Genomic DNA, 11,032 nt, shown 5'->3' on the forward strand with positions numbered 1-11,032 from the left:
GTGTGTGTGTGTGTGTGTGTGTGTGTGTGTGTGTGTGTGTGTGTGTGCGCGCGCGCGCGCGCGTGTCGTCACAAAGACAGTTTATAGATTGAACTTCGAATACTCTTTGAAACACTGGTATACGTGCAATGAGAGGAATAAAGCTTATACTCGTATATATAGGAAAAGATGATGAATATAACAAATCAAGAGATTGCCAGGATCGTGCAAAATGGCGATCGGTAGTTTCTGTCAACTCCAAAGAAAATCCAAAGGCGGGGTGAAATTGTATATTTTCTACGTATTTTTATGTAAACTTACTGTAACTTCCTATATATTTTTTTCCTATTATTACTTTGTGTTATAATTATGTGTAGCTTTATTTGTTGCATATCGTAGGTAAGTAATAAATATGTCCTTCGCAAACTTTATTTAACATACTAATTAACGTATAAAAATAAATATAATATAAAAGGTTTTAACCCAATCATATAACCCATACCTAAAATTAAGTTGAGGCAATTTTTTGTCATCGAAATATTCGGAAATATCACATAATAATTTTAGATTATAACAAACTAGCGGGTGCCCGCGATTTCGTCTGCGTAGAATGAGTACATCGAGTAGCCTGGTGCCGTACTATGTTATTTTCATAGTTTTGTTGGTTCTCCATACTAACTTTCATCCCCTATTGCACACCTCTTAAGATTAACCGTTACGACAAAATATTGTCCTTCTCCAAGGTCACATCTGTGCCAAAATTTGTCAAAATTGGTTCACCGGTTTGGGCGTGAAAACGTAACAAAATTACTTTCGCATTTATAATTATTAAGGATAGTTTTAATTGAATTAGTTGCCATTTCCTTAGAATTCTATACCGTTCTCGCGTCGCGTTTTCCGCTGTAAATAACGTTTGTAATTTTTGCACAGGATTGGTGTCAAGTTCTTCACGTCGTCACTCAATACTTCATGGTCTCCAGCTATGTGTGGATGTTCTGCGAAGGTTTGCATTTGCACATAGCACTCGTTGTGGTAAGATTTTTTCGTTTGCCACTCATTACTTTTTTGCCATTCATTACTATTTCTGTGGCAGAACGGTTTACATGCTGCAGGTCCTGGGTTCGATTCCTGGGCCGGGATAAATATTTGTTTGGCCTACATTTATTTATCTCGTGAGTTAGGGTGTAATTTGTGATTGTCTATGCGCGCGTCCATGTCATCCGCGATAGAGGGTTTCCCTAGTGCGGGACTATAAGTGTATGCGGTAGTGTGTGCGTCATTAGTGACACAGATGCATCCATATAAACGTAAGCACGTTTTACACATCTTGAAGCGGGTAAGTAACAAATTAATAGACATTTGCACACCTGGTTCGCCCCAAATATGCTACTTTTCTTCAAACCACCAGTAGATTTTTTTTTAATAATCAAGTGACGGGACGAGCAAGAAGTGAGCCAGATGGAAAGCCTACACGCCTGTCTACAGCAGTTGCAGTTGCAGTGCAATGATCTGAGGGGCACTGCCAATGCGCACGTTTTTTTTTTATAAAAAATAAGTGCGCATTTGACCTCCATCTCACATGATGGAAAGTGATGATGAGATCGACGATGCAGCATGCACACCTAAGTAATACCTATTCACTCTCGCCTTGAAAAGGTCTAAGTTCGTGGGATAAGTCCGCAGATAGAGAATTCCACTCTCTAGCCGCTCGCTCAGGGTGGAATCCCAGCCCACGTCTAGTCCCCCGGTGATGGAAAGGGGAAGGCGGAATCAAATTATGCAGTTCCATCCCACACTCTCCGTGATATATTTTGTAGAATACCGATAAGCAGACAACTTTACGGCAGTGTTCAAGGCTCTGCAGCTTCGCCTCCACTAATTCGGAGTCACCTACAAGCCTCTTGACACGCTTGTCGATTGAATCCAAGATGATTGGAAGGTGGACGTCACCCTAAGACATAAATTGACTAATACCATGCGCCTCTAATTTCACAAAATAAAAATTTGCAAGGCATTTAAAGAATAATAATACTAGATAAAACTTACAATAATGTATGTTTATAAGCAGAAAATTTCGTCGAGAGTTCCACGATGGGGCATTGTGCCCAGAAGGCTGGCAACCACTAGCAAAATTTCCCTTTTGGATAGCTACTAAACTTATTCTTTGGCGAAAATAACCGCAGAGATTATATTGCAATTATAATAAAATTTGTTATTCTGCTAAAATCTAGTTCCAACGGCAGTTCAATCTCAATAGTGTCAGTAAAATTCATTCATTCCATCACTAATGTCGAAACGTTGCGTTACTAAAACTATCATGGAAATTTCTATTGATATCTTAATTTTCATCTTGTTTAATAAGCAATTCAGTCTTCAAACACAATGTTATTAGCCGGCGAGACAAACGACTCACCATTGAAGAGCAGAATACCAAAAAATTATAATGGCAGTTGAATAATAGTAAGTAGCTCGGTGGCTAACCGTTGACAAGGCACTACTCTTAACTTTTAACAGAATAGAAAACGTACAATATCCTACCATTGGCACTCATGTAGACTTGAGATCATTTGATGTTATGCCTAGTTGAACAGGCCCTAGCCGCGGTCTGAAATAAAAATATATTAAAAGCATAAAATAATTTTAGAAGTTACAAAGGATAATCTCTGTACAGAGTAATAAAAAACCGACCTCAAAAGTCATTCATCCCCTAATTAGGTGGAATATTTTCCCCTTTGAGGTGGAATATTTTCTTCAAATTTAAATGAGATCACTACTGAGGTACCCTCATTCCAACAGAAAAAGAATCGCCAAAATCGGTTCACGAATGGTGTTATACATAACAAGGGTAATCTCACATAATTACGTACACGTTATGTACACACAGAACACAACGAAAGCTGACAAAGGTTTTAATAATGCAGGATAAAACCTACACTCAACGTATGTCGTACAATCCATCGCTGCATAGGGCGTTACAAAAAGCTGAAATTTTACTTGAAACGAAGGAAACCCTGCATAATTCGACCTCAATCCATGCTGAACGTCGCATTCCGTTAACATTGACACTAAATTTCAAAGTTCGTCTGGGAATAGTCATGTGCAACATACCCAGGAGGGTTCACCAACTACAGGAAATAATTCCGACATAACGCGCTCACTTATACCCCCGCACTAGGGAAATCCTGTATCTTCTCCTGGCCCAGGAATCGAACCCGGGGCCGCTCTCTGCGTGGCAGACCAATACGGTGACCGTTTGGCCACGGAGGCATTTAAACGTAACGATAGGTTCTGCTTTACGTTTACAAAACTTTAGTGTCTTTCTTTTTTTAAACTCCAAAAGTAGTTTTTTAAATGTAGAAAGATATTACAAGTGTTTGAAGGCTACAAATACCTCAATATAATGTATATCGCTTGAACTTACATATATGCACTTTCGTAATGTGAGACGATAAGATAGAAGAAAGAAGAAGAAATTGTATGATTATTAAATTTAGCTTTCCTACGTTGTAAAGTTAGTAAGGCCTACACACTCTAACAGCCTGGTTTACAACTCTAGCAAAAAAATTTAAAAATTCCGTAGTTCTTAAAGAACTTATAACAGTTTGCTTTGTACAAAATACTTTCTACCAGATCTCTTGATCTTTATTTATGATTTCTCCTGAAATGTAAATTCGGCTTCTAACTGCCTCCGTGGCCGAACGGTTACCATGCCTGACTGCCACGCAGAGGTCCCAGATACAATTCCCGGGCCGCGAGAAATATTTGTATGGCCTACATTTATTTCTCTCGTGAGTTTGGGTGTAATTTGTGGTTGTCTATATGTGTGTCCATGGCACCCGCGACACAGGGTTTCCATAGTGCGGGGCTATGTTGAGAGTGTGCGTTATTATTATTAAAAAAAAACTCACTCCGGCTATGGGTGGTGGCTCGTGATTTGTACAAAATTGTCTATGTTTCATCATGTTTTTGTAAACTCACACCTAATGCTTCACTTGTGAGTTAATTAACTAAAATTATTTGAATGTTGTGCCCGGCTTTGGTTTCTTTCAGTGTGGGCCAAAACCTTTCAATTACAAATTTAGTTCTGTTGACACACAGACAGTTTCCTATTGATCACAAGTCTCAAATATCCATAGATACACGAACAGCGTACGTAAACCTTACCGAAAAAAAGCATTAGGTGCTTGTTACATATACCTATTACGGCCCACTGTTATATACAACACTATACCTTATTTAGTAAACAAAAAATTATATCAAAATTATGGTCGTGATTAGGTATTCGTGAAGGACGAGGTCGCTATGCGGTGGTTCATCGCATTAGGCTGGGGAGTATCTCTCATCATCGTGGTCACGTATGCTACAGTACGGCACAATATTCCAGGAGCCACTGAGAGGTAAGTACGCAAGAGTCTTGACAATTTGGAAGCCATGATATTATATGTTTCATGACCAAATATAGTGAAAACTTTTAAAGCTAAGCGAAGAATTGTATTTTTAATTCCCAGCTTAAAAAACAGATCGCAGACTCTCTATCTGTTCATCTGACCTACGGATGATTCGATTGCAATGTGATTTTTATATGATACAGTATTGCCATTAACATTTTGCAATACTGGGTATTGCAAAATGTTAATGATAATTATTATTCTACAAGCAAAGCGAAAAAGTTATAAAGTTGAGCGAAGCATGCGCAACTCCTCTCTATGCAAATCATATTATAAAATCGTTCACCTCTCTACATCGAATTCGCATTTCCACTACTTTCCTTTGAAATAAAATTTAAAACATAAAATTCGCTCATAGTTCGCAGTAAAATTTTCTTTACGGTTGTCCTGCAAGCAACTTTACGACTTGTATAGTTCCTAATTATTCTTATGGAGAAATAATATCTTATTTTTACTTTTTAATAGAGTTAAGACTGCTAAATTGGTGCAAATTGCGGTTGCTTTAATTTAAACACCTCATAGCTGCTTAATATTTATTTCAGTTTCAAAAATAAATAATATGTAAGAAAGAATTGACGAATAATATATGCTCAATAAATGTTTTAGTTTCAAAAAGGGCTACAAGTATCAAATCGTCAAGTAGGTGTCAATCCATAATGTCTAACCTAACCTAGCTCGGTGTATCTGCGTCCAATAAAACTGAGTTCAAGGTTCATTAAACGTATTTCCCTTCCATCTCCTTCTTCAGACCTTAGTGACAATTTGGAAACAAATTACTGGTGGAGGCCAATTCAATGAGTCCAAATACATTAGTTCTGCAGTAAATAGTCGGGGTGTTAGTTCTCCGCAGGCTGTCCAGATTACTGCATCAAATCAAGGTTTCTCAAGGTTACATATTAATATCGTATCGGATTTACATAGTGTGCCGAACGTGACGTCAATTGGACGAGTAGATTAAAGTAAATGAATATGTTAAGGCTGGGAACTACTGGAAAAACAGCCGTTAAACAGTTGACCAGATATTTATCAAACGTAGCTGAGAATCATCCGGTTTAAGCCATTATTCAAATTAAAAAACAGCTTCGAGATCGGTCTGTCCGTTTGGAAGTTACGATGCTGCAGACAGATGACGATCTGAAAGACACACAGGATACATAGACAAAGGCTTCAAACTTATAACTCTCCTTTTTATCTAGGGTTAATTATCATTAAGCCTTTCATTATTTCATCAAGAGTGTGTTCAACCTGAAAGTTGAAGTATTTTTTATAACATCAAGTGACGGGATAAACAAGTCGTGCCCCTGATGGTAAGCTAGACCCGTTCATAACAGTTACAGCGCCACTCTGAGCTTTAAATTGCAAAGATTTGAAGGGCAGTACCGCTGCGCCTGTCACCCTGAGACATAAGCTGACAAGTCCCATGTGCCTGTAATTTCGCCAGCACCCTTATCCTTCAAAACCGGAACACAGTAATGCTGACATTACTGCTTGGCCGCAGAAATAGGTAAGGTGGCAGTACTACCCTGGACGAACTCTTTCACAAGGAGCTCTGGTGCTACTAAAGTATCTATAGTATTACGAGTATCTTAGGCTATGTTAAGCCTGACTTGTGTAAGTAATGATAGAGACTTAATGTTTGAGTACGTTTTAACGTGTTCACAGGTGCTGGATGGATGAAAGCGATATTTTTTGGATAATTAACGTGCCAGTCGGTATTTCCTTGATTGCTTCTTTTGGTAAGTACTTATTTCGTGGGTAACTAACATAAATATAACTTGATTCAATCCCCACATGAATTATTTTTACACTTATTTGTTTCAACAAAATACTAAATAGACGTCTCGAACAAAAGTATGTGAGTAAATACATTGTAGAGTTAGTTCATTCGCCCTTTTTTATCTTAAAAATGTCTCTATTATTTACATTACCTGTCTGTACATGTATTTTTTATTATCAATATGTATTTGTGGCAAACTCAATATTGAATCATAGTTCTATGCATGTGTGTGTATGTATTTGAAGGAACATGTGACTCGAACAAACTCATTTTTGGCAATTGTACAAAGTACAAAGGACACAAAAAGAGCTCGTATTCGCAATTGCCAGACGAGAAGATAAGGAGGCTAAATTATGGAGGCGCCTGAAACTTAAATTAGAAAGGGCCGACGAACACGACCAATAGCCTCCGGTAGGTTTTTATCTCACGTGTCACGGTCACTGGAACCGCCTCCATCTTTCTAAATTAGCCTTTAATAATAAATGAGTAGCGACCAAGTGGTCTGTTGGAGCGACCGAACACAGTTAATTATTCTTTTGAAAATTTTACTAAAATGCTGGTCCATTAAAATAATTTTTACTCCCTACTATGTAAATTTCATAAAACATGAACAAAAATTGAAGTACCCGAGTATCTGCACTTTCCACTGTAAGAGTATGAATCTTATTTAGATGTTAATTAGCATTGTCGTGTTACACAAATTGCACGGAAATTCATACCCAAAAACTTGACAAGTACGAAGAATTTTTTAATCATTATTCAATATTCGCAGCCTAACACAAGCACCTAGATATTCATTTACAATCATCATCCGCTGCCACTGCTGGGTATGGGCATGGTATAATAAGAGCAGGTAGGGCAACTCCCGCCTGTTCGGCGAGTAAATTCATTAAAGTCGTTACAGCCTTATTTTAGTTATACCTACAGGTTGTAAACAAAATTTGCAAAAAATAAGGTTTTCATCACAGTATTCTAGTGCTACACTGAAATAATTTTAATTAAATGTAGTCAGTGGCGTTGCTGGGGGTAGAAAGGGGTCCATGACTCCGGGCGGCGGCGAGCGCTAATATAATTAAATATTATTATAATATTAATTATTATAATAACTAAATTAGTCAAAATGATTTTTCGTACCTAAGTAAAAAACGATATCTTGAACAACACAAAGGTGGCGATGGATGGCAGACGAACATAAAAATACAATCGGGCCGAGCCTGCCCGAACGAACTAAGTAATTTTGTAATCGTGAAAATGAAGGCGAAAGCAAATTTAAGGTTGGCTCCGGGCGGCAGAAATCGCCGCTATGCCTCGGAATGCGACACTAATTGCATCTAATTGCATCGCGGATTGGTATCTTGATTATGAAGTGAATGAATGAATTATGAAATAGAAATGAAATGCTGAACAATTCTGAATTTGACGTTCTCTTGTTATAACTACTACAAACATAACAATAAACACGTCCACAATTTGAAGTCATTTTTTAAACACCTAGCGACCGCTTCAGTTGTATAATTTGAATGATCCGCGCTGCGCTACGCGATTACAGCACGAGATTATGCGAATGTGTGCCTCTGTACGCGGCGTGCTCACATATATGCCGCGCTGCGACGTTTTTATGGAGTTACCATACTTGTCGTATTATACTGTGGTGCAGGCCTACCTTAGCTAGTACTATCCATCGTGATCCTGGGCTAGTTCCAACTTTGACCGACAACCAGCGACTTAAACGACGTCAACCTATCTTGCTGGATGACGCGGTACATTTTAACACTTTCTGGGCCACTATTCGAAGATTGTAATTCGGTCTACAAATTTGATATTATTGGTCGTATGTAAGTCAGAATCATCCTTTGTCGTGTATGTCCTTGACGATGAACTTAATATTGGAGAAATATTTTTTACAGAAGTCTATCATTAGTTTAATCCACAGACCACATAGTTTAATCTTTCGCTCAATTGTTAAATTAGGTCGACAAAAGCCTCAACGGAAATAGAACCCCATAGAATATAATATAGTATTTGTGGCTAATGAAATTCGTTCGTTCACTGACATTTTTAAATCATTCCTTTATGAAAACTTTTGCTGGCTTCTTTGAGTAATATTCTTTTTAAACGAGTTCAAATACGAAAGAGTTTGAAATTACACTATATTTCCTTATTCTAACTAATTATTCGTTTCTTCTATTCTTACTCTGTTTCTAATAGTGCCCCTCTGTTCTTACCTATTTATTTAATTTATTATTGTTAGTTTTTAATTTATTTCAATTTTTTATTAGATATTAATATACTTTACGTTCTTGGCACTCTTAAGCCTAGAAATGTTTGTTTGAGTGTTGCAGCTCTTCATTCATTATATATCACTGTATTTCCATAATAGTCATACATAATCTTGTGTAGATAATATTGAACTATAATAAGTATACGATAATATATATGCATTAAATTCGTATTTAGAAGAATTTGTTACGCCCTCAATTAAATATTATCTTTAATATCCTGTAATTCGGAATAAGGCCGAATGTTCCACCTGTCTTTTGTCTTTTGTAACGTATTTGTTATAATTTACTCTTTTAATAAATAAATTGTTATAGTATTCCTGGTGAACGTAGTACGAGTATTGCTGACCAAGCTTCACCCAGCGCCGAACCAGCACGCTTCTCTAGCAGCCAGAAAGGCCACCAGAGCTGCTCTGATACTAGTAAGATCTTTGAACTCTTAAAATCATTGTTCTTCTTTTGTGTATGTGTCCCTGTCTACCGACCCGAGAGATTGGGAATTCTCGGGCCAAGCCAGTGATACACCTCTCAGGCGTCTCTGGTGAACCCGGATTCTGGGAATTTACTCACTGGGGCTTGTGGTAGCTACAGAGACGTACATGTTCAGCTACTCCGGTAGTATGTGGCCGGGGCGTCTGTCTCGTGCGTAGCTAACAGACTAGTCTAGCGAGGGCCTAAGGCAAGGAGACGCGCGGGGCACGTGAGTTGCCCTTTAAGTCGGAAGCTATGTCCGGACATAATCACAGGACACTGCGTCCGACATCTCCGGCACTAGGAGAGCTAGTAGATGATGAGCTAGACATCCTCCGGTCCTTCAATCCGCGTAGGTTTACCTGAAGGACCTGACTGATGAAGTCCATATGCGGGTTACAAGTAACACCAAAAGGTTGGGTAGGGGAGGGCTGTATATACATATCTTAGTAGAAGATATGGGTCAGTACCCCTTTTGATTGAGCAGTACTCACTTGTTAGACTTAAACAACTATTCAGCAGTAGTGACATTTTTATATAGTCAAAGACATTGAGTTATATAATGAGAATCTGATTAGTTTCCTAGAATATAAATTGCACTTCTCACTGATTGATTGACATGAAACCAGAGTATAAGATATCTATTATTTTTCCTGTTTGGCGAATTTGAAGAAGCGTAAAACAGAATTGTCTTTGAGATTATGATTCTTAGTTGAAACTTGAGAACATTCAAGTAAAGTGATTTTTCTAATCCTATTATCTTGATTTTTATTCGTTTTTCCTTAAGAATATTATGTTACAATGATAAAACAATCAAAATTGTTTAGTATTGGTATGGGCATTAATAAAACTGAAAATTTGCTCCACATAATAATTTCACTATATTCACAATAAACAATAACACTGACACATCAAGCAAGATAAATGTCAAACAAAATAAAGACTGCCGGTCGCCACATCAGGCTATCCCAAGACCTTATTAAGGTTGATAAAATTGATGGAAGCGGATGCGTCTACCAGAGCGCGTGATAGTTATAAGACGCTGTACAGACAACGAAGGGCACATTGTAGGCTGAAAAAGAAGCGAAGGCTTTAGCTGACTCGGAGGACAGTCGGGATCGTTGAGAGTGTAGGCAGGCTTGATCTTGTCGATTGATACAGTGGTAGTTCTTCCTCCGAGACCTATTTTGTATACTTTGTCCACTCTTCCAACGACTCTGTGTAGGCCTGAGTAAGGCGGTGGTAAGGGTTTTCTAATAAAATGTTGTCTAAGAAAGACAGTGTTGCAGATCTTTGTGTACAAATACGTCACGTCGACCATGTCTAATAACAGGCCTTGGCTTCAACTTGCGAACATGTGTTCGTAAACAAAATAAGAAATCAGAGTAGTCAGTGCCTTCGGTCGGAGAAGTATTAAATAAATCACTTGATAGGCAAAGAGGCTCTCTCTATAAACTAGCTCGGCGAACGATGGTGATGTATCTTCCTTCCAATCAGTCCTAATCCCTAGGAGCACAACCGGGAGAACTTCGTACCAGTCATCTTTAGCGTGGCACATTATAGCAGCTTTTAGCTGTCGGTGGAACCTTTCAACTAAGCCGTTGGCAGCCGGATGGTAAGCGGTTTTGGTCGAATTATCGGAACCAGTCAATTTCGAGAGGTTTCTAAACTGCAAGGAGTCCCTCGATCGGTTGTGATTCTTTGCATCCATCCGAAACGAGAAATCCAGCCACAGAAGAACGCGTGTACGACAGTTTCGCCTTTAAAGTCTTGAAATGGGAATACGTCTGACCAAAGTGTAATCAACCGCAGTAAGACAATATTTAATAATAATAATAAAATACTTAAAACCTTGACTAGGTAGTACAGGGCAAATAAGGTGTATGTGAACGTGAGCGAATCTGGATGAAGGAGGATTGAAAGCTTGGATTATATATATATTTAGGTATGCCTTGAAACTTTTGATTTTTGATAAGCGATGCTTGCTCGGGCCCAGTTTTGGCAATCCTTGCATAAGTAAGGCCAAATGTACCTATCGTTAACCAATTTAGTGGTTGCCTCAGCGCTTGCATGGCTCT

At 38.3% G+C, this 11,032-nt stretch overlaps 1 protein-coding gene across 1 annotated transcript in view; it reads left to right on the top strand.

Moving 5' to 3' along the window:
• LOC113240471 (calcitonin gene-related peptide type 1 receptor-like) overlaps positions 1 to 8,926 on the top strand; it is a 21,881-nt gene extending 12,955 nt beyond the window's left edge. Inside the window, exons 6-9 of the mRNA XM_026477789.1 lie at positions 910 to 1,011; positions 4,258 to 4,376; positions 6,090 to 6,163; positions 8,799 to 8,926. Of these exons, the coding sequence (XP_026333574.1) occupies positions 910 to 1,011; positions 4,258 to 4,376; positions 6,090 to 6,163; positions 8,799 to 8,926 (423 nt within the window). The remainder of the gene's footprint in view (positions 1 to 909; positions 1,012 to 4,257; positions 4,377 to 6,089; positions 6,164 to 8,798) is intronic.
• The last annotated feature ends 2,106 nt before the right edge of the window (positions 8,927 to 11,032 follow it).

The sequence above is a fragment of the Hyposmocoma kahamanoa genome, unplaced genomic scaffold, assembly GCF_003589595.1.
Source record: "Hyposmocoma kahamanoa isolate Upper Pololo Valley unplaced genomic scaffold, ASM358959v1 100021, whole genome shotgun sequence".
NCBI lineage: Eukaryota > Metazoa > Arthropoda > Insecta > Lepidoptera > Cosmopterigidae > Hyposmocoma > Hyposmocoma kahamanoa.